At 44.9% G+C, this 24,369-nt stretch overlaps 1 protein-coding gene across 6 annotated transcripts in view; it reads left to right on the top strand.

Annotated features, from left to right (window-relative positions):
- The window catches only part of Opcml (opioid binding protein/cell adhesion molecule like), a 1,064,190-nt gene extending 1,051,833 nt beyond the window's left edge, over positions 1-12,357 (top strand). For all 6 annotated transcript variants that reach the window (XM_063256111.1, XM_063256110.1, XM_023566162.2 and 3 more), the window contains one exon: positions 7,073-12,357. In XM_063256111.1, the coding sequence (XP_063112181.1) occupies positions 7,073-7,173 (101 nt within the window). In that variant the 3' untranslated portion in view covers positions 7,174-12,357. The remainder of the gene's footprint in view (positions 1-7,072) is intronic.
- Positions 12,358-24,369: the final 12,012 nt, after the last annotated feature.

Raw genomic sequence — 24,369 nt, 5'->3', positions numbered from 1 at the left:
GCATAGTTATTTGTATTTTCCCCAACCTGCAAAATGCCAACATATTAGTAGAAAATGCAGACATTTCCCATTTCACTCCTGATGAGGCTGCTCATGGGCTCGCACCCCGCCTCTCCGGGAATCATTGACATCTGGCTATTAGCCGAAGCAGTTAGAATTTAACACTGAGTTTCTGCGCTGTGCTGATGTCAGCACAGACACGCGCTCAGACCGAAGTCTGGTCTGTTTCAGGTTTGTGATCAGCCTACAGATCTGAATTAACCTCTGGTATTAACTTGTGGTGAGCACAGAACAGGGTGTGTTAAAGAGAACAAAACAAAGATGGCTCCCCGCGTGCCTCCGCATCCACCATCTCGGTCGTACTGTGAAGCCCAGGGAACCCTGCTTGGAGAACGGCCCACTGCCACATTTTCCACTGTAATTAAAGACAATGAAGGGAAAGTTCTCTTCGCAGAGAAATGATATGCCTTCATCAGCCAGCACTGCTGAAAATAGGTTTATGTTTCACCAACAAGTATAACACATACATCCTCTAATTAGATTTCCCTGCTCCTCTTTTAATCACCAAGAACATCATTATCTCTTTGGTTCCTCATTAGGAAGGTCACACAGTTCATAATCATACTTAGAAAACCTATCCAAGCTTCAGAACAAAACTGTATCCTCTCAGCCTTCAGATACCTCATTGATCTCCCCGTGTTATCACCAAGTTCAACTTACACATGTCTGTTTTATTCTTTCCTTGTGTCTAATGTAATCACTCTCCCACCTGCCACTTCAGTAAAATTACAGCTACTCAGTTAACTCTGGCTGGAAATGGGATTATCTTTTCATTATGATCTGGAAAGGAAAAAGGATATATTTTAATACTCCCATCACTTATAAGGTATACTATAGTATTTTAAGCTTTGAAATCTCAGAAGGCAGAATCTCACCAGAAACCTTATATATCTTTCTGGGAGTTGGCGTACTGCGAGTGCCCAAACTTGCCACCTAGGAGGCTTGGTGAGCTACCTCCTCATTATGGCCAAAAACATGTAGTCCCAGGGAGAGCAGGCACATGTACCCATTTCTTAACTATGTAAGTGTGGGTTAATTCTATTAGAAGCTCTCACCCAAATTTTCTTCTTAACAATTTAGTTCTTGGTATATTTAATGTACCAGAGTCAGTTTGCCTGCCTCACCTGGGCTCCAGGTCAGGCTGTGTACCGTCCTGTGGCCTATGTGTGTACACCCATTGGCTTGTCAGCTATTTCACTATTTCTGGAATTTGATACCTGATCATTTCTGTCTCTCTACCTCTTTTTTTTATGTTGAAGATTGACTTATTTTTTTCAACATATGTGTCCCAAAAGCATTTTGCTGTTGTCATTCACAGTTTTTTTTTGTGGATTTGCAGCCTCATTTCAGCATTTATTTTCAAAAATACTCAACTTAGGGCATGAAGGAAGCATTTAATTTTAGTACTCAAAAGGGTGAGGGAAGAGGTACTGAAATAATGGGAAAGGGCATAATTACCTATTCCCACTGTCAACTTACTGCCCCCAAAATATTTAATGAAACCTGGTATTTGTAGCAGCCATTCTTGTTGAGTCATTGTTAATCACAAATAGAGAAGGATCCCAATGCATGGCACAGGCTTCTACACATACTCGCTCAGAACATCTCATCTGGTCACTCATAGGAAGATTTTATCTGTGGCTCTAGCCACATCGGGTCTCTCCAGAAAGGACAAGTCACTCACGTGCTAGCCCCCACCAAGTTCCCCTTTGGCGATCTTTGAGGATCTACTATCTAGGGTGTCTTTTTGCGTGGTTAAAGCAGGGCACCTGAACAACATGCGGATTTAGTGATTCCCCAGGTATCATTCTAGTTCTAATTCATCTTATAAGTCCTAGTCCTTTGTTTATGCTGCAACCCAAAGGGTCATTACTCTCCTGAGAGTATTGACTTCCCCTAATTTACACAGTCAAGAACTACTTTAGACAAGTTGACTTTCCACCACTTCCTGGTATCAAGGAGAAATTCAATTCTTTCCATCTCTCAGATTTAGCCCTCTTAAGATTATCCAGAAGGTAGGATACTCCAGAGATGAATAAGATTTGGTGGTTATGTGTTTCAGATGATTTTTTTCACCAAAATATGCAAGCAGTTCAGAAAAAAAAAATTGTATGCTTCCCTGTTTATTTCCTTAGACCAGGAAAGAGGCAATGCCCAGTCTTCCAGAAGGATGAGTTCTTTGAAAGCAAAGACATTGGTCTTTTTGAAAACAGAGCTCAGAACATGGAGACATTAGTAATTCTTTGGGGCTGTCTTGTGATCTATTTCCTTCATCCTTGGACTTTGCTGTGGAACTTGGTTTGGGATCTCTCCCCTCACCCTGCTCAATGCCCCTCATCACCCAAAGCCTCATTACCCACAGCCTCTCAACAGTAGGGATTCTGACCATAAACTCTGATTGCTCCACTCACAGCCTCCCAAATCCACACTCTAGTGTTTTTGGAAAAGAAGCGCATAATCTGTCTAGGAATGGGAGCGTGTGAGGTGGATTCACCAACTCACAGCAGCAGTTCCCTCAGGGAGAAGTTTACTTTGTACCAGCACTGTACCAATCACCTTCTATCCTATGTAGACTAAAGGCTCTATATTATATTTCAAAAAAATACAAAGTACCTTGCCTAAGACAATGTGGTCAGCAAGTGACAGAGCCAGTTTTAAACTTAAATCGGTCTGACTCCAACATTGCAAGGATTAGATGCACTTCTAGAGCTGTTAGCAACCTTACCCCAAAGGTTGCTAACAGGGAGATCAAGGAGGCAGCATGTTTAGGACACCTTTCCTGGGACTCAGTATGTGTTTTTCTGCCATGTTCTCATGAGCCCTGTTGCTAGCCTACCTCTCATCCCCACCTTTGCTCAAAGCCCTTGGTAAATACGCAGGTGCGTTCTAGGGTCAGTGTCATGAAGCAGACCACATCACTGAAAAATTTCCTCACAGTTCCAAATGCTGGATTCCAAGTGTTAGATAACAACTAACAGGATAAAATGAAAACACCACCAGAATTTTCACCCTCTTTATTGACATTATTCCTGGCATCATGTTCACTCCCCCATGCCTACTAAGAAGCCCAGGAATGTATGACCTGGAGGAGCCATGGTAAAGGAAAAACATACACAGCCTCACTGCAGTGTGTATTCAGGCTGGGGTGGGGTTAAGCTTTCCTTCAATTCCAAGTCCTCCCCTGAAATGCAGCAGGACTTCAGATTCACTAAGCTGAACATGAGAAAACCTGCTGTAGCCATGGGGCTGCAGAGGGGTTCTGCGATCTGTCACTGCTTCTAAATTAAAGCACAAAGAAACATTAGGCCAAGTCAGGGAAATGACTGTAGCTGCAGAAGCCCAGTGGGAGTGACTTAAGCCACGTGCTTTCTTTGGCTCATTTCCATCCTAACAGTAAAGATGCCATTAAAGAATCAGTTCACTGCTGATGGCCCTTGTCTCACACCCCTCACACCCAGCCTTGAAAGTGGTGCACATGAGCCACTATTTTGCTGCTCTGAACCAACCCCAAGGATCCTCCTGAGGAGACCCACTGTCCTGCCATTGACCCAGTAGCCACCTTTCAAATGCATTGTGAGTCGGTCTGGGGAAAGTAATGCTGCTTTAATGTCACCACAGTGGGTCAGACTAATTCTCTGATTGTGGTAGCTCAGTCATTTCTCATAGACCGATTGACTAGAGGCACTTTGGCAGCAAATTGCCATAGCATCTGATACTTAAAGCAGGTGCTCATTGTACCTGTTAAAGAGCAAAACAACTCCCTAGAGCTGCAAGGAAATTGGGGCCAAAAGGAGAAAGTGCAGGGTCCAGGACTATTTCATGTCCTCTTGTGCCTCAGGTGGAGATGGTCACACAGTGGTACTAAAGGCCAGAATGGTGATGATTTTGCACCATCTGGAGAAGACCATCTGGCTGCTCACCAGCTGTCCTGCCTGGCACCAGATGTAGAGTCTCCGTTTATGATAACTCAAAAAGTTAATAAGGAAGACCCATGCAAGTCATCAAAATCAGCCTCTCCTCGATTTGCGGGTGGAGCAATCAAGGCCTCAGAGGTGAATGCTGCTCAAGTAGAGAACAGCAGAAGCACATAAAACTGAGTCCCCTGTCCACTGCTCACATCACCCTAAGATGCCGTGGTCCCTGGAAAACATATACAGACAATCATTTTCCAAAGGAAGGAAGTAGAGTCATAGCAATCAGGGGTACAGACTCTAGGGACAGGGTCTTGGTCTAATTCAGCTCAGGATGTACAACTAATGTGAGCACAGACAGACTGTTCGACTTCTCTGTCTTCAGTTCCCTTGCTTTAAAAGGGGAAATAGCAACAGTGAATATAGCATACAGTTTTGATGACTAAGTTACAATAGTTTATAACTTAGAACTATACACATAGACAGCACAACACAAATGTGCTGTCATCATCTTCAGCAAGATGAGATGACTAAGTTACTTAGTAGACACTTAGCAGACAAGAGTATTTCCACTCTTTGAAGCACTCAGTAGAAGTTGAAACCTTCTGCATAATCAGCCCTGAGCATCTTACCTACGCCAGCAGGGACACTCACTTATCTATGAGTCTGCTTCCTCTTCTCTCCATGTCTCGGTCCTTTATGTTTTGTTTCCTTATGTATTTTTTCTGTCCTCTGTCTTTAGTTGTATCCAACCTTGTGCTGATGGCATTACATTCACAGAAATGCTAAGTTCACAGGCAGAACCTATAAGAAAGTAATTCCTACAATGAAGACTTTAATTCTCTAATGTAGAATACAACTTTCAATGACTTCCAAAGTTATTAGCAATATAAAAAACTAGACAATAAATATGCACACATGTACATATTTGTCATATATATATATATATATATATATATATATATATATTCAATGAAAGAAAAAGTATACAGGGCTGTATGTATACCTCCATATCCATGAATTCGGCATCCATGGGTCTAATAGAGGATAGAAAATATTGTTCTTGCAAGGAGTACACACATTATCTTTCTCCTATCATTATTCCCTAAGCAGTGCACTATAACAGTTATTAACAAAGCATTTACACTTTATTAGGTAGTATAAGTCATCCAGAGATGATTTAAAAATAAAAGAGGGTGTATGTATGTTCTATGCAAATATTATACCATTTTGAATAAGAGACTTGAGACTATGGATTTTCATATCTGCAGAGGATCCAGAAACACCAATAGTCCTGCAGATAACCAAGTATGACACTAGATATGTATATATATATATATATATATATATATATATATATATGCTACATAGTCTTAAAGAAATGTGTCAGCCTTACGAATATGCATTGCTCATCATCTTATAAATCTATGCTATTCATCACTTGTAGAAGACACTGTGAAAATTATCTTAGGCTTCAACTTAAGCATTTTCTAACCTGGAGTATTTTTCATGCTAGTTTGTTTCCATAGGATGCATTTCTGGACTGCTATAGGCCCAGGGATTAGGCGAATTTCCTTAAATGCATGTAGCTCCTTCATGGTACTATTGAATTATGCTAGAACATGAATCCTACTCTTGTTTGTGAATATCTGATAGCAAGAATGGAAAGAAAGATATGCCAGACTTAAAACTACCAAGTAAATATGACTTTAGTCTATAGGAGCATTGCATCCATTCTAAGTCAGAGGAAAAGCTGTGTGTGCGGGGAAATCCTTGAATTAGGAAGAGTTGTATGCTTCTTGCTGCAGTGAGAGGCCTGAATTTTGCAACTGAAAGGTTTGCTCAGGTCTTTCTCAAGCAAGGCATAGTTCTGTGCATGTCATACACTTTACAGGCAAGCCAAGTATCTTGAGTCTAGTCCAAGCAAAACCTGTAGTATCTCAGCTTTTAAAAATCTTTATTTTCTAGTAAGCCAATCTGCTCCTCAAAGAGGCAGTGATGGTCTAGTTTGAGCTGGCAGGAAGGGCATGCCTTTTGTTTGCATCCCCTTTCCTTGGTCACTTGTTTTACAAAATTGCCTTTCCACGGCTTTTAATCATTTGATAATATACAGTTTTACTTTCCCTAGCTTATATTCTGATTTTGAGCTCCTCGTCTTACTTATGATCCGAAGTGCTTGCAACTAAAGTTACACAGAGGCACAATGAGGGATGCATCCTCCCTGAGCCCTTGTAGATTAGGAAGATCCCAGATTATAGGGTTTGTCTTCCTGAAACATAGGGAAGACACAATAAAATAGCACCCAGATGCTGCATTCTCATTTCCCGGTAGACAGTGAATGATTTATGTGTGGTGTGGGGATAGAGCAGAGGAAGGGAAAAGCGAGAAAGACACAGAGGTAGAATTCCTTGAGGCTGATTCATCAGGGAGTTATCAGTTCTAGGGATGCTAAGTCTTTCTTCTGGCCATGGGAGAGACAGCACTGATGGCTTGTGTAGAACCAATCACAACTCTGAAAACCCTCATGGGCAATTATTCACTCTTCCTCGGGAGCTTTGCAGAACTTTCCACAACACCTAAATTACACATGTCCATTATAAAGAGTCTGCCATGCACATTCCCAGTCATCCATTGCCCACAAAATATCTGCATCCCTGTCCCCTTCTTCCCACTCTCATCTGCTTCTCATCCATCTGAACCCTTTCTTTCCCATGCCTTTGACCTGCTCACCTCAGGCTCTGCTGGATTCCACCTCGCAGACAGAGGACAGTTAGAGGCGCATAAAGGGCCCACATGTTTACTTCACCGTGGAGCCTGACTGTGTCTCTGTCCCCTAGGCCCACCAGACTAAGTAAGCACCCTCAGCTTCCCCATTCAGAGCAGGTGGTACTGGTCTGCACATCCAAATGTCTTGCTCCCTTGAGTTTCCAAATCCTCCCAGAGGGAGGATTCATGCAGACTTGGAAGGGTCAGTAGTACATAGTGGGGGGACCCTGGGGGATGCTCGCAGGGCAGCATGCTTGTGCATTTGCTTGTCAGGGAACGTATATGGTGTCCTCTGGGTGCCTGCTAATGGGTCTGTCTCTCTTTCCCCTACACAGGGCCTGGAGCAGTCATTGATGGTGTTAACTCGGCCTCTAGAGCGTTGGCTTGTCTCTGGCTCTCAGGGACCCTCTTTGCTCACCTCTTCATCAAGTTTTGATAAGAAAGCATAGGTCCTCTGAACAACGTCTGCTTCTCCATATCACAGACTTTAATCTACACTGCGGAGGGCAAATCAGTTTGGGCTTCTTTTTCTTTGTTCCTTTTCTCCTTCTCAGTTTTTTTGCAGGGGGTATTTTGATTTTGAGTTTTTTTCCAGTTGGAATGAGTGGGGCTGGGGGCGGGGTGGGCAGGGTTCTACCATGTGTAGGATAATCATTCATTGGTGTGTCCAAAAGTGGAGTCTGCTCCTGCGACCTTGGCCCTTCCTTTTCCTTTACTACTCTTCCCATTGTCATTGCTACCAGTCTACACACACACACACACACACACACATACACACACCCCAAACCACAAGTTCCATATGGGCAGAAAAATGCATTTCATGACAAACACCCTGAAGACGAAGGTTACTCCTAATGCAGTACACAGCAAAAGTCACATCCACGTGCCCCATTTTCTGTTTTTCTGTATCTTTTAAGATTTTGATCATTATCCTGAATTGAATGTATGTCTCTTTCTTCCCATGTTTGTTACCTAATTTCAAGGATTTACATACTTTCTAGTTGCCTCTCTACACTGTAGAGAGTAAGGTGTGTGCCCACCTTACCCTCTTCTCTCACCTACTCATTTCTTGTCCCTACTCATTTCTTCTCTGACTAGAGATTAGAGGCTTGGGCTATGCATGAAACCCAAAACTAAAAAACAAACAAACAAAAAACAGGACAAGAATAATATTCCTAAAAATGCTGAACAAAAAAGATCAATAGATGGCTGGTTATTTAGGTTTTATCAAGCTGTCTATCAAGGTAATCATGTGATTACCCATTGGCTCAGTTGTCTGCTTTATTTCATCCACCTGTCTTTATAACAATGTTGTTATCAGTCTATCAATGTCATTATCTAACATTTCTTTCTATTTCTTTGCTTGTTACTCATCACCAACTGACTGCCATATTAATCTGTCATATTACCCTACTCTTTGCATTTCTTCTGTGCCATCAGTAAAAGTTAGCATCTGCAAAATTACATATCAGCATCTCCTATGAGAGCCAGTGGTCTCACAGGCTAACAAGAAGGAAAGGCAGTACCCCGGTCATTGCCTCTGGAATATGGTAACCCATCCACCCAGATTAGACACTGTTCCCAATGGACCACAGCAGCAGTATAACCACTAGTCACTCACTATTTCCAGAGGAAACTGTTTCCTGAAACCACCTTCACGAGAAGACGATTAGCTCTGGAGAATCCATGACAAACCCTGCATTTCTTCTCGAATACTTTGAAGGATTAAGGTATCAACCGCTGTGCTTCTCTTAGCCTTTCCTGAAATCATATGCAGGAGCTTACAGGACCTTCTTCAGTGCTGGCTTTCCTCACTGCCAAGAATGTGAAAGACAGCAGCTCTCTCTGTGACGTAAAGACAGCAATCCATTGCTCCCAAGTGCAGTGACTGCAGCTCAGCAGCCCTGTTCTGCTCCAGTTCTGGTTTGATCTGTTTGGAAACTATCCAGTAAAAAGCTGGTGGAGGCCAATTACATGGCGGGTGTGTTGACAACTCTGGTGTTTGTTTCACAAAGCTCTTCTGAGCTGAGGGCACTTGAGCAACTGACTTAATTTCCAAGCACTTGATTAACACAACGCTGCAAACAGAAGGGGAAAAGTGTACGTGCCCCAGTTCCCTCTGACGCAGGCTGTTTCTCCAGGGGCTTTGGGAAGGAATGTCCCCAGCTTCTCGGGTTCAAATCAGGTCTAGCTCACAAAGAGGCATGGATACAGTGTTTCTGAGCAGTCTCCCGGGCCAAGAAGGACTCAGTCAGCAAGGGAGCAGAGGACTCAGAGAAGCAGCAGCGAAAGCCACACCATGCTGTGCTGCAGGAACTGACCTGCTGAAGGATGAGAGCAAAGTACAGTGACGACCCAGAGGCCTGGCCTGCCTCCACTCAAAAGCTTCCAGTCCACCTTCTAAGAAATAATAATCACAAGCTCTACAGAATTCTGTATCCCTAATGCTTAAGTGTTCTCTTCCTTCAGTACAAGTGCCCTCTCTGTGTTTCTCACTATTGTAAATGAACAGGAGAACCACAGTGTGGAACTATATACATACTCCTATACACATAATATATGTATACATGCATACATATATACAAACCTAGGCTATTTTGCCAAGCAAAAATTAGACTTTGTCATTAGAGGTAGAACTGATGTGAACAAAATTAATATTACAGTTGCCAGCTGTGAATAGACATCTGCGTTGCCTAGTGTACTGCCAAGCAACCAGATTCTGGGAACATAACTGATGTGCCAAGATCAAGCTGCAGGCATGATCAGGAGCAAGTATCAAGTGAGAGCGAGAGGTTGGGCGTCAATGTTTCAGATCTGTCACCACACTCAGCACCTGGAGTTGAGTTGGTTTTAGAAATTGTATGAGAAGGAAATGCATCATTTCGGTGTTTGAGTGATACTGCTTGTTGCTTTGGAGTACAGTGAATGTGCAGACTGGATGGTGCTGGGGAACACAGGGCTTGAAATGGACAAGCCGGACATGTTCCTCACTCCGAGACATGTTCTAAAGCAGGAGGTCGACCTCTCTTGGGCAAGCAGATCATCAGAACCTTGCCAATCCCACAAGGCTGGTCTCAGGGTCACTATGAGTGGGACTGTGCTGTCCCCTACCACTGGATACTAGGGAATATCTCTGGTGATTACCTAGTCCTGTCACGATACAGAGAGAAAAGCATGCTACAATTGATCAGCCTCCCTTTGCTGGAGTAGAGAAAACCAAGTGCATAAACCCCAAGACAGTTGGGACACTGGGCATGTGAGCGATACTTCTGCACAACAAATGCATTCTCACTGCTGTGTCACTCGGGTTACTTTGGTGGGGATGGCTCCCTGTGCTGGTAGCTGTCACCCAACCTCCTGAAAAAGCAGGTGTTTATTAAAGACAGCATCCACACTTGCATATGTCTTTCCAGCATCACACATGGAGGGTGGCTGGATAAAGCCTGCTGGACAGATGTGTTCAGGGGCCAGTGGTGGGAGTGGGGTGGGGATACAGGCAGGAGGAAGAAAGGAGTCTGAGCAACCAGTAGCTTGTGAGTTTTCCATGTGGATAGAAAACCAAATACAGCTTCTACAGAGCTATCAGGTGAGAGGGGTTCAGCATTGTGGCAGGTACCCTGGAGCCTTTCCCTTCTTGCGACAGAGCCCATGTGTGTCCCACCAAAGCAATGCCGATGAAAGTGCTAGTGTTAAGGCTTCAGCCAAGCTTGTATTTCCCTAGTTTAATGTCAAGTGCCTGATACAGTCCTCTGCAAGTCTAAATAAGTGTGTTTAGTTTTTCTCATTCTTGTTTTCATTGGGGAGGTTGGAGGTGGAGGGGAGTGGTTGTGAAAACACACACATATTTTGTGCATGGAGAAATGCACCTGTCTTTGACTGCATCTGTGCTCAGCTGAACAGAAGGAAGAGAAGGATTTAGGTAGCCATGGCACCTGGGCTCTCCCTCTGGAACATGCTTCTCTTACTTGTTAATACCTTGCACATGCTGGGCAGTTTGTTCTTACAACCCAGTGTGAAGTGTGCTTGAGGTCTCTAGTAATGACATCACTGAGGCTGTTGGAGCATCTGTTTGTGTGTCAGTATGGCCAACGTGTTCTCTATTAGGATGAGTTCGCAAGTCCTTTCATTAGAAGGACTGTTACACCAAAAGAGCAGAGAACTCCAAAGTGGGCAGTTGATCCCAAAGGCAGCTCACCATAGCCCTTGCCTCAGAAGGGGCTAGAAATGGAATCCTGTGTGGTTGTGCACCGATGCTCAATGGGCACATCATCTCTGTCATTGTACAATGGCTGTCACCAGTCCCATCGTGGAAGGAGGAGAGGCTGTCTTAAGACAAGTGGAGACCTGGTAAAGGGAGAATCTTTCCTCATTTGACCCAGAGTTCTCACCAGAGCAAGAAAAATTCACTTTTCGATATCTAGAAGCAGCCTCCTAAAAAGTTCAGTCTCTTAGGGGAAGCAACATAACATTTTTCTTGCTGACAGGATGCCATTTCATTTCCTTTTTTTCCAACAGGAAGAACTTCTGTTTGTGTTTTGCACAAACCTTATTCCTGGAAACTCTGAGATCCAATTGCCTCCCCTCCTATTAGCTGAGGATTCCCTATCTCTTTCTTTTAAAACAAGTAAGTTTGAGTGGTTACAGTAAAACTTCACAGGTGTGCAAGTAAGAAGACAATGTTTTTATAAAGATATCACGTGAGGAGAACTCTTACTGATCATTAAAAGCAAACAAATAAAAATGCTGGTCTCATTTCCCCCATTTCTTACATAAGAGAAGAGAAGTAAATGAAAGGAGAAAGAAATAGATTTGCAATTGAAAGACATGTCAACAATCGCTGATCCTGCGCAATTTAGCTTTCAGGTGCAGAACACTTGGAGTCCAAGGAAAGTGGTGGCGTGGACTTGATTAGGTGCAATTGTCTTCATCCTGAAACAGGCAGCCAAGCCTAATTCGAGCAGTTCCCAAAAGATCCCTTTTGTTTCTTTCACTGGTGCCCTTTTGAGGCACAAAGTTGTTCCACAACCCTGGGTGCATAAATAAAGATTGTGACCCCTCTACCACACTGCTGGGGCTGCATCCTATATTATTTGGCAGATTTATAAGGATATCAATAATAACAATGATAAGTAATAATACCTACCCTTGTGTTAGTTAAAGGGAGCATTTTTAATCATTTCAGAAATTTTTGTGACACGTAAAGTGCAGTTGTGAGGAATGTGTGGGTGTACGAAAATGTATCTGTCAAGTTCAGAGTCCTCTAGATTAAAAAAAAATATATATGACTTATCAACGGTGCCGTTCTAGCTGTGTCAAACAGTGGGTTGTGCCCACTTTCACAACTATCCTTAAGACAAATCTATGTTCAAATGCTTTAAAATCGATCACACAGTACAAGAGTATGACTTTGTCAGCATTCTGGAGTTGTTTTCCTTTTCTTTTTTATTTTTCCTTCAAAAATCAATGAAGACTTGATTTCTGTCAATAATTGTATTAAGGGTGAATATACTACCTGAATTTTGTGCATGTTACATTGTAGTTGTAACCTTTTCTAATTCAGGATGAATACAAGATGGTTGTGATTGTGCAGTGTATCAATAAAGTTTGAAGAAATTTGTAACTTTTAGGGGACTGTTCATTAGGACATGCCTTTGAGATCCGGGAGTGGAACAATGCAGTGGGCGATGCTTTTCCTATTTGTGTGTTTTAGGGTTTGGGGAGTAGATGGAACCTGAAATCAACCTCTCTCCCCCCTCCCTCCTTCTCTCCCTCCTCCATTCCCTCCCTCCCTCCTTCATTCCCTCCCTCTCTCTTTTCTTCTTTGCTCTTTCTCCTTCTCTTTATCTCAAATATACACTGCACATACTCAAACTGCAGTGTATACACAGAGAGAGATAGTCTCATTACTTTTCACATAATATCTACATATAAAGTGATTATACTATTTAAAAATAATTTTAAAGGTTTCTGCATCTTCAAAGTCTATATTGTATGTTGACCTAGGCCAGAATGTATGGGAAGTTTCAGAAAAATGATGACTACATACTCTCCAGTTTAGGCATTTTACTCTGCAAACTTTACTGCTTCTTGGTTCCTCTGAAGCAGGAATACTTAACCACCTTAACAGGAGTATGCATGAGAAGACATGGTGCTGTTCGTGGACATTCCTGTCTGATAACATGTGCCATAGAATTAGCTTTTATTTACATTAGCTTTTGTGGAGCACCTATGCAAGCATTAACATGACAGAGAGCCCTGGAGGACATGCCCCATGGCAGATGCCAATCCCAAAACACCTTCTCTTCCAGTAAAATTCCAGTCCTTATTCTTTATCGCACATTCATCTGGTTTTCTGCAGGACTGTGTATTAACTTCTTTCTTACAACTCAGGTTCTCGTCGAGTGCTTGTTTCTCTGTGAAGGCTGCCTAGTTCCGCCGTAAGTGTGCAGCCTTGGGTGGCCTCTTGGCCTCACAGTCTTGGCTTCGTCATCTGCCCAGTTGTACGGTTACACCCCCACTTCTGTCCTCCGGTACTACAGTTCAAATATCTACGGTCCAGTGTGTCCTTCCCCGCGTCCTCCATTACACTGAATTTCTCAAGGTATTCCTCAAATAAAGTCTAGGAACAGTGCCTAGGAACTCAATGGAATGTGGATGAAGATTCTAATTTCACAGCAGAGATAGCTTCTCTGGAAAAAAGAAAGAACCAAAACTGAGTTCCAGCGGCGAGGTTGATATTCTTGTCAGTTCCTCCGAAGACAAGAGGTAATCTAGACCTTTTCTTGAGTTTTCCCAGAGCAAGAAACACAGATCCTGGGTAGACCAGATGCATTCTCTTTGAGGATCAAAGTGGCAGGCTAACAGTAGTTTAGTCTGGTAAGCATGACTGAGGGTCTCCAATTTCCTTAAGTTTCTTTTCTTTTCTTTTCTTTCTTTTTTTAATCAGGGTTTGAACTCATGACCTGTGCTTGCCAGACAGTGCTAATGCCACTGAGCTAAACCCCTGGCCACTTCAGGTTTATTTTAAAATCGTAACTAATGAACGGAAGGGAATTCAACCCCTTAACCACCCCTTCAGTTCCTCCTTTCCTCTCTCCTGTTCCCTGATGTGTTTCATTGTCACTTCCTCCTGTTTACCTAACCATCTCTGTCTCTGTCCACACCGCACTCCTTCCATTTGTGTGCTCTCACGGCATAGGACTTCACAGCCTTCATTTCACCTGGCCACTCAGCTCTATGGAACACCAATGCCCCAATTTATTTTTCCATCAGCAAACCACTCACCTGGCCATTCATGTGTTAGTCCCCATTTATATAACCCTAATTCTCTGTGTACAATCATGCACCTTCCGAACATGTCTGCTCCCCCATCTATTTATTTAGACGCCTATCCATTCTCTGCCTGTCACTCCATCTTTGAAGCATCCTCCAGCTAGCCTTTGGCAGACATACCTATTTCCCAAACTACTTCAAGGTAATGAAATCTTAGCTGTTACCTTTCTATTCCACAAGAGAAGCTTTATCTAGTTATTCTTAAACATGGCAGCTAAACAATTGGATGTATTTTTGTTATCTTCACCCAAAATATACTCTATTCAAAACATGTGAAGGGCTTGTGGAGACATATTAAGGGTATACTTTTTCTCATCAAAGTGTATTAGAGTAGAAACTGTATGGAGAATTGGAAACCGAGTGGAAAAAATGTAAAGCAAAGCCAGATGCTTGAGTTTCCCACACTCAGTAGCAGGCATGAGGTGAGCATGACTCATGAGAGCAGAAACGGGCACGAGAGACCCCACTGCCAGGGGCCTTTCTTCCACTGTTTGGTTTGGCATTGAATAAATTCCTTACTTGGAGGAAAATCAGGGAGTGATGTTAATTAGAATTAAATCCCATGACCGGTTTTGAAAATCGAACTCTGATAATACAAATGGCGCTGCCTCCTTTAAACACCTCTGCCCGTCCGGTAGGAAACCTTCTTTTCTGCTGTCTGTTTACTCCTCACTGTGCATCACATTTAGGCAGAGACTTCCCTGGAGGAGTTCACATTTAAGATTCAAAAATAAGTTGTATAAAAAATATACAACAGTACTAGATGGCAAGTACTATGAGAAAATCTCCTATCTGTTCTGTGCAGAGCGCAGAACAAATGCTGGAGATAATTAGGAGGCTTCCTTGTTTTCACCTATTTTTCCCCAGAGATAAAAAGCTGTGTATAAACAGCCAAGACAGGCAGCAGACAGAGTGAACAGATATATTACTACAGAACTAAACAGGATGAGAGGACTGTAGTGAACTCCGTGGGCAGGAACATGTGATGGATTCAATAAATATGCATTAAATAACCAAGTAGCATAAGAAGAGTTAACTCTGTAAAGGGGCAGCCAGCCAAACTGTGCAGCTGCTGATAAGGGTGATACAAGACCTCCTGCAGGGAAGAAGTAGCACCTAGAATAGCAAATGCAGCTCCATTCCCAGGCAGGATTGCTGAGCCACTTATTTCCCCTGAGACATCACGGCACCCTGAGCCGGACTGTGAAGGGAAGGAGGAGCCCATGATAGGTAGCATGAGCCTGGCCACGGACTGAAGGGTGTCAGTGCAGCTTAAAGTGTGACCTGAGAAATGATCCCCTCAGCCAAGCTGCTCCAGACAAGACTTGCCTAAAATGCAGAGGCTTGGGATGAAACACCTAGCTTATTCGCATTTAAGTGTTGAAAAGCATCTTGTGTTTTAAAGATGAGAATAGTTATAGCTTTTACCTTTTAATTAACTGCTATTTCCTATGAGAGGTACTTCCGTTCATTTACTTGGAGTCCTCAACTGGGTGTTGTCCTGAAAAACAGTATGATGCAGTGTGAGGAACCCTGTTTAAATGCTGAGCTCACAGGTGATGAGTTATTTTGCCCGGGATCAGCTTCTCTCTCTCTCTGAACAGGAGCCTCATCTTCGGCAACACGATGCTGATAATAACCACCTTACAAGACCTGCTCTGTGAGAGCTAGCATAGGACCAGCTGCTTATTGGTTAGCTGTGAAATCGGCCTTCGCCTTTCCTTCTGTGAGGCTTCCACTCTCTGTTCTCCTCTCCTGAGCTTTTGTAGAGGAACACTTGGACAGCATTCTCTTCTTTACAAAATAAAGTCACATTTTATATGTTATTTCCTGATAGGAATTCAAAAAGTAGACACACATTTCTGAGTCTTTCCATTATTTAAGGACATAAGCTTGGAAGATGAGACTAGATTGGTGCCATAGAAGTGTTAAAAAGTTGAGTAGGATCTAATTTCACTCAAAGAAACATGCATTGTACAGCTCATAGCTGAGAGGTACAGTGGACACAAGCTGGGAGGCAGAGTCTGTTTCTGAGAAAGGACTGGCCCAGACATAAGTGCATAGCACAGGCTATGGGTGGAGAGGGTACCCCAGGGGTAAAGCCTATGCTTAGCAAGCATGGAGCCTTAACTGCCATCCCCACTGTGTGTAAAAGTTTAGCACAACACAGAAGAGTTTGTGCATTGGCCAGAAGAACCCAATAAGGGGCCCATACCACAGATAGGAGGCCTTGGGGTGCACTTCCAGAATAGGAGTTGTGGGGCTGAGTTTCAAAAGAGCAGAGGATCTTACCCAAGAGCTGGGAGGATGCAACAGCTGAGGGCCACCCCATGAACACAAGGAGGTGTGAGAAGCCAGCCGGCTCAGAGCCACACTTGCTGGTGAGTCCAGGGAGGACCAGGGCAGAGGCTGTGGGCAGATGACAAGTCAGGGGCTGGGGTGGGCAAGGCTCAGTGCTGCCCTAAAATCTTTTGGGATTTGCCACCCCCCAAAAAATAGAAATGTGAAAGACTTCATCGGGAGCCTGACCAGGCTGGGCCTGCAATTTAGAGAGTGCCCAAGCAACTGGGCAGTTTGATTTGGCATCAGTCAGAATGGCAGGTGGGGACATCTAAACTGGGTGAAAAACAGTGAACAGGACAGGAAGAAGCACGGCAGCTGAGAGACTGTCTGGGGTTCACATGATGGAGGCCACTAGAAGGCAGAGGCAATGGAGACCAAAACTGTGACTTGAGTTTGCAGTTCAGTCAACTGGATGGAAAAGGGTGATCCTGAACATGGAGGGGTGCGGTGCAGCTTGGCACAGTGTCTGACGTACCCCACATCTAGGATCTGTGGGCCTCCAGGTGGAGATGCTTACACACCCTCAGCATTTTCCTGAGCATCTAATTATATCCGCCACCCTCCTCAAAGCATGCCTGGTTTCCTTTCTCTGCCTTCCACTTGGATTCCACGGGAACTCTGACTCCTTGGATTCCACCTGCACCTTCATTTCTCACCCTCCATTTCCTCAGTGTCTTCATTTTTGTCTTTAAAAGGTGCTGCCTTTCTTATTTGCTGCAGTGGAAGGGTGGAGATCAGCTCTGTGATCACACAGTCAGGAAGTACCAGGTGAATTAAGCATGGTTGGGGGAGTAGCATAGCTGTCCCACTGCCCAGATAGAGTTTGGCACCCTGTGCATCCAACGCAAACGGTCAGACCATTGCTCACTGGGTACTATGAGAAGAGCTGAACTCTGAACTGAGCAGGTTTGAACAGTGTCTGTGTTTGTAATTTAATTGTGCATTACAGTGACACGACCTTCTTTGTATACCACACAAGCTGGTGCTCACCTGCTTGTGTATTCCAGGAAAGTTTAATGCTTCTGAGCCTCATCAGATAGCCTACCTCTGTTTAGGAAGAACCTGACTTCAGAATATAGATTTACTTTTAATTCTTATCTGTATTTTCCCAATGATTTCATAGATACTGAAAGGGGCCTGAGTATCAGCAGAAGGCTCTACTCTCAGGCCATGTTCTACCACCTTGTCACATACATCTGTCTGTGCAGGAGCCCCAGGAAGCCAGGTCCCTTTGTGCTCTGCTCAAGGGTCTGTCAGTTCAGCCCAAGGAGTTTCAGTCCTGGTTCTGCTGTATCCTGCTTATGTGACTCACAGTGTAGAACAAATCGCCCAGTCTCATCTCACGCATGTGTTAGACAGGACTAGTAAGGACTCCCTCCATGATGTCACCTGGATCAAATCAGAGCAGGCATGACATAAAGCTCCCTGGTACAGCTGTGCCTGTCACCAAGCAGCTGCCAGTCAGTAAAGCCCATTCCTCCTCCTCTGTTCCATCTTTCCCTTCTTCCAAAGCAGCTTTATCTACATCATGTGATGGTGTGGAAGTCCCAGCACATGGGCTGGCTCTAAAGAGCTATTGCAGTCTCAGCTTTGTGGCTGAGGCCCCAGGAAATAAAAAGTGTGCCCAGCTTTCTTGGGTTTCGTGATGCTCACTTCCTTCTCCATTTGTGGACCTGTACTCAGTCCAGCCATGTGAGTATCACCAAACCCAGACAAAGTGCACAGGGGAAGCCTGCTCCTTGGGCCCTGGCAAGGGGCAGTGCTTTCTGGATTTACTGTTGCTGAGAAATAAAGCGGGCTAGTCTTCCCTGGAACCTATGTCTTTTCCTCACGATCTTGTTCCCTACATGGTAGATTTACAGGGACAGTTGCTCTGGTTACAAGACCAAATCACTTCCGTTTCTATCTCTGTCACTAAAGGTCTCAGGGGAATCAGCTTATTAGAGAAATAGTTGCTGCATGATTGAGTCAGCTAAGACAGTAAAGGGATTCGCTGTAGGTCCTCAGCTACAAAGGCACCGATCCTCCTCCTGCCGCAGCCAATGTTAATCTCCGTGTGCTAGCAGCGTGGACAGTTCCATTTGTAATTGCTCTCTGTCTCAGATTTTGCAGCCCATGTGCTGAGTCAGTCCGCTCGTTTGAATGTGTCCCTTTTGATGTCAGTGCCTTGCTGAGTTACTCTCGAAATTCCCCATTGTCCCTGCCTTCCTCTTCCCTGGATTGATCTCTGTTCTGCGGGCAGTTTCGGTGCTCTTCAGCTGGCCCCTCTTTCTTCTTTTAATTCTTGCCTTGAGAAATTGGGAACTGCCAAGGAATAGTGGGGGTGACAGGGCAGTCCTGGGAGTCTGACAGGTGGCAGAACTGATCAGGCTATGGGTGGGCATTCGGAGACAGGGCCAGGCCAGGGCAGCCTGTGCCAGGAGAGGCAGGGGGAGGGCAGATGCTGTTGCTCACCTCTGTGTGTGCACTGGCATCATGGTGGGGTCTTCAAGGGAGTCCACTCCAAGTAGTCAAAAATACCTCTGGAATGTGTTAACCAGGCTGCAGCTCACACCCACACCAGGGTGACAGATAGGACACTCAAATCTGTACCCCACTCAACACTGACGCTCCTTCTAGTCCCACATCAAGTTGTCCCCTGTCTTTAGTACTGACCTTGTGCTCCAAAACACACTGGACTTCTCACTAAAGTCAAGAGCAGGTCACTTAAGCCTTTGTAAATTTACCTTCTCTCTGAGCTTCCAGAAAGGACATCAAGGGACTCCATCTACTCTAGTTAGGACCAGAAAGCCATGTGCTCTTCTACACTGAGCCCTCCCATCTTCCCGAGGGACAAATCACTGGTGTTGTTGATTTCATGAGCTTGGTCATGAACAATGCAGGACACTGAGGGCTATCTGAGAAAGAGCCAAGGAGGGGACAGTGGTAGTTCCAGGTTCCACGTACCTAACAAGTATGCACAATACCAGTGTCTTGGTTACCTTTCTGATTGCCAAGACAAAATGCTTGGTACCTAAAGTTAAGGGAGTAAAAGGTTTATCAAGCTTGCAGTTTGTAGAGGTTTCAGTCCATAGTTGGCTGGTTCCAAGGCAAGTCACTCCACAGCAGGTCACATAGGGCAGAGGAGAAAGAGCTTGTGGCAGACAGAAGAAAGCAAAGCAACAAGGGACCTTAACAGCATCTTTCTTCCCCTCTTATCTTATCCAGGCTACTCCACCCTTAATCCTACTGTCCTTGATCCTAGCACTGCACCATGAATCAATCCCAGTGTCACACAATGTAGATTCAGCCACCCCTGAGTAAACCCCACCGAAGACTGCATGAGGCTTTGGTGGCACATCTAGACACAGCCATGATACCCCCTTTCCTAGTGTGAGCAGAACAAAAGAAGTCAATAAAAAATGTAGCCTGGAAGATAGCTATGGACTAAAAAATATTGCCCCTATTTAGTCAAATATGACTATTCAGCAAACAAGAACCACAGCTTTTAACTATAATTATAGTACTGTGGGTGCATGTCTATATTAAAATATCTACCTAGGCTGGCATGGTAGGTTACACCTGTAATCCCAGAACTCAAGGAAGCTAAAGCAAGAAGATCTCAAGCTCCAGGCCAGTCTGAGCAGCACAGCGATTAAGTGAGAACCAATGTCCAAACTTAAAATGGGCTGGAAAAATAGCTCAGTGCAAAGGTACTGGGTTCAATTTCTAGAAATGCAAACTAGGAAAGAAAGGAAAAATCTGCATGTGGTATGTATCCCTCCATCTCTGTCTCTATTCATCATCGATCCTCTGCCCACCTCTGTGGCAGTTTTCCTTTATCACTCTGCCCACACCACACCCCACAGCCTAGATGTCTACTGGAGGACAGAAGACATGGATTTGAGTGAGGAGCTGCATATCAAAACAGCCTTTGGGTGAAGGCCTTGTAGAGAAGGACTGGAGAGGAGAAAGAAGGAAAGCCTCACCCAGCAGGGCAGGGAACTGGTGGTCTCTCTGTGGCTGTTAGTGGTCATGCAGGAGGTGCTGAGGGGTTCAAAGGACATTGCAGACACCAGAGACATGGAGAAAGAGGGACCTATGTCACTGTGTGCTTCTTGGTCAGACAGGAAGTAGGCTTGAGTGGGAAAGCGCTCTGTTGAGCGTGATTTTTCTTTGTGTGTCATGAATAGTAATACACATCTTACATCTCTGTGTTGCTTCATGTACTAAGAAGCTTGGTAAGCACCATTCATGGTGTTTAGGTGAGACACCTATAGGACAGAGGTCAGAGACTTGCCTTCACTTTCTAGTGAGTAGAGATCAAGGTTCTGTCCTGCCTCCCAGCACGGTCCATTTCCAGTCCCCTCACTTCTGCTTAGCTTCTGGTCTCCTGCTAGCACTGCACGACCTTTGTGTTCTTTCCTGTTCTGGGTGCCAGGCTTCACTCCTTGGGTAGTTTGCTTCTCAGAAGCAAGCCTGACCTGCAGTGCTATCCACCTCACACCAGGCTTTTCCATGGCACCTCAGGATGACAGAACTCGATGAGGGAAAAGCACTCACCCGATGATTTCCCACAAACGGAGGGAATGAAGACAGAAAGGGCCGCAGAGAGAAGGGGGTTCCATGTAGGCTTCCAGACCACAGATCCCAACAACCGTAACCCTGTTTTACAAGCATCCACTGTGTCCATGCCAAAAAGACTGGAGTGACATACAGTGATCTCTGCCTCCAGGAGAATAGGACAGACTTGGAAAGACACACACACACACACACACACACACACACACACACACACACACACACTCATGCACACACAAACACATACACACACATAGAGATCTATGGTCAGAGTACCAAATGGAAGCGTAATAGTCTTTAGAGGTCACATGGCAATGGGAGTAATGGTGGTGGGGTTATCACAGAACTTCTCCCATGAGTACAGTCACCCCAGCTCCCCCATGCACACATCCCTGTGGCCCAGGCCAGCTCAAGGAAGGCTCAGGGGACAGGCAGCCTGGAAAGAGCAAGCTCCCACCCTCCTCAGCCCAGCCAAACTGAGAGCCCCCAGAGTGCCCTGTTCTGTCCTCCTAAACAACAGCGGGAGGCAGGGGGGGTCCTGATGCCCGCTTGGGTGGGCACCCAGCTGCCTGAGTCCTCCCGGCCACATCAGCAAACAGCACCACAGCAATCAATTTGGCTTTTTTGATGAAGACAAAACTATAGAGGAAAACCATTAGAAGCAGTAATAAAAGCCCTTCTTGTACAGTTAATAGAGAGCCTCCTAGATGGAACAAGCCCAGCTGTTGCCGCTGAAAATTTACTTCTGTTTTCAAGTTCAAATAGAGACTAAAACATTATCTTCGCGGGAATTGATTTTACGTCTCCCAAACACATATGCCACCTTAATTGTGATTTGTGTGATAGCTCAGCTGCTGAAAGCTTTCGTTTATCTCTACCTGGTTAAACAACTTTAAATAATAACAAGTCAATATATCTGTCTATTGACCGGGGTTCTTCTGCCTCCCAAAGCAGCTGAAGAAGAAAAAGAGAGTTTAACCCTTGGCTGGGCAGCTCATCCCACCGGCTCTCTGTGCTGACCTTGGTTACTGAGAGTCAGATGCACAGGGTGCTCTGTGAGACTCCTTCTTGCACAGAAGCAGAAGATGTTTTGTGGATGCCTATTTATTTTTAACCTCAGTACTTTCTGTAAAAGAACAAAGATCTGATTTTTGTCCAAAGTTTCTATGCTGAATTCCCTCATTGATTTTCCTGATCTAATCTTTGGGATCTAATCTTTAAGAAGAAGCCAGAGAAGCTGGAGGAAAAGATATTAAAGATGGTCGGTTGCATTACAGGACCCCACACATTGCAGCATTTTTTTTTTTTAAAATAATGCTCTATGAAGTTGATGCAGGGAGCTAGCAAAGGAATTTACTTTATTCTTATGAATTTAAGTCTAAAGCTGCTCAAAAACCAAGTTTGGTTGCGAGGGCAGCACTGGGTGAGAGCTGAGTTTCTGGTCCAGCATGGTGGTTCTGGTCTTGCTGTACTAAATCATTCATCAGTCAATGGGAAGCCAAAAACAAAGGAAGCCAGCAACTGAGAACTGTCCCTGCAGTGCCAGTGGCTCCTCCCACAGTGAAGCAGAGAGGCCACCAAGCAGGCAGTGCTCTCCTGACTGGGGCCTCTGACTCTCTCACTCTTGATCTCTGAGAGCCTTTCCATGGTGTCCAGATATCTCTCAAAAGCGTGAGGAAGTTGGGTGTGGTGGTGCAGGGCTGTCATCCCAGCATTCTGGGAGGCTGAGGCAGGAGAATCTCTTGTTTGAGACTAACCTGGTCCATTTAGAGACTTAGTAGAGACTTTGTTTCAACATAAACAATAAAAGATTAGGGTTGTATCTCAGCTAGAAGACCCAGGATTCAATAACCTGTGCTGAAAAAGAAGGAAGGAGGTAGGGGGACAAAGCAAGGAAAAATGGGAGGATGGGAGGGAGGGAAGGAAAGAAGGAGAAGGGAAGAGAAGGGAAGGAGAAGCGGAGAAAGCACCATTGCAATAAAGAAGAGCAGAGAAGGGACAAACCCAGGCAGGTGTCATGATGCCCAGGGAAGCTCTTTCTCCTGGGTGGGGCCTCAGCTCCGCATAACTGCTACACGGGAGGTGGGAGAGGATGGCAGCAGTCCTGAGGCCAAGCCCTGGCTGTGTCAGCACAGCCGAGGACAAGAGGCCACAGTGGGCAGTGCATGGGCTGCAGCACCCTCCCTCACCGTGAGTGCCAGGGTGGCAGGCAGGAGCTGTGGGATCAGTGGGTGACATCAGGACTCATCTACACTGAAAGTCACTTTGTTCTCCACATTTTTCGTCTCTTCCTTTATGCTTTGCTTTCCACTTAAATAATCTCCTCTCTAGTTTCCACTTGGGAGGGCCTCTTCCGTGATCTCGCTTTCGTGTTCCCTTTCGCTTCTCCAGTGAGCTCTATAGACACAGAATAAATAAGAGTGTTAATAATAAATAATAACGCTTATAACTGACAGGTTGCTTATAAACAAGGAGCTGTCAGGATGGGAATCTGTCATTAACTGTTAATTAGGAAAACGCTTCCTGAGTGTGTGCCCTCCCACTGAAGAGCATTCCTTACTCTCCTGTGCGTGCCCTGGGGTTTCCTCTGGCCAAGGACTGGATATTATCTTGGCATCATGAACGAATGAATGCATGCAAGTGTGAATGGATGCATGTATTGCTTGCCTCCCTGGGCGTGGGGACATCTTCCCCTGATGCTAGCAGTGTGACCCACCTCCCCGGAGCCCTTCCCCAGGCTGCTGTGAGAGGCGCTCTGCTGCTTCCCATTTCCAGGACTCTGTCCACTAAACTTCCTGTCTGATACTCTCACCGTTTCCGGGTGTGCACCAGCACGGAGACCGCCCCCACCCCCACCCCAGGCTGTTCTGTTCCACCTTCCCAACACGCTGCCCAGTCAAACTGTTTCTCCCATTTCCCTGAGAGTCCTATCTTTTTTCCTGCATCATTTTACAGAGGTGCAAGTGCAGCAAAAATAAGCTCTGGATCCCAGGACTCAGATGCAGGCAGGGACCTCCTCCGGCTTCTTCCTGGGGCGGGGGACAGGGCAAGACTTTGCTTCTCATTCGAGCGCCACTGAATAAATATACATGGAATTTCACTAAATTAGGAAACAGAAGAGCTGCTCACCTTCAGGGTGGAAGCTGATTACTCTTAAAATAGAGTCCAGCGCTGCAGCCAGCGAGAGCTCAGCCAGCGTCTCCTTCTTCATTTTCTAATCTAAATAAACCATCTCACCCACTAAACCACCAATTCTTTATTATAGAGAATGTGAAGTAGTAGTGGAGAGGACGTGTGCAAATACCACTGGCTTGGAGCAGAAAGAGCGTCCAGGAGGGCCATAGGCAGGTGGCACGCTGGTCCACTCCAATAGGAGCCAGTATTTGTCTCACAGATG

This window comes from Cavia porcellus, unplaced genomic scaffold, assembly GCF_034190915.1.
Source record: "Cavia porcellus strain 051 isolate PalLab524CR breed Dunkin Hartley unplaced genomic scaffold, mCavPor4.1 scaffold_9, whole genome shotgun sequence".
Classification (NCBI taxonomy): Eukaryota; Metazoa; Chordata; class Mammalia; order Rodentia; family Caviidae; genus Cavia; species Cavia porcellus.
The sequence above is the reverse complement of the archived record's forward strand: the minus strand, read 5'-3'. Positions and strand labels throughout refer to the sequence as shown.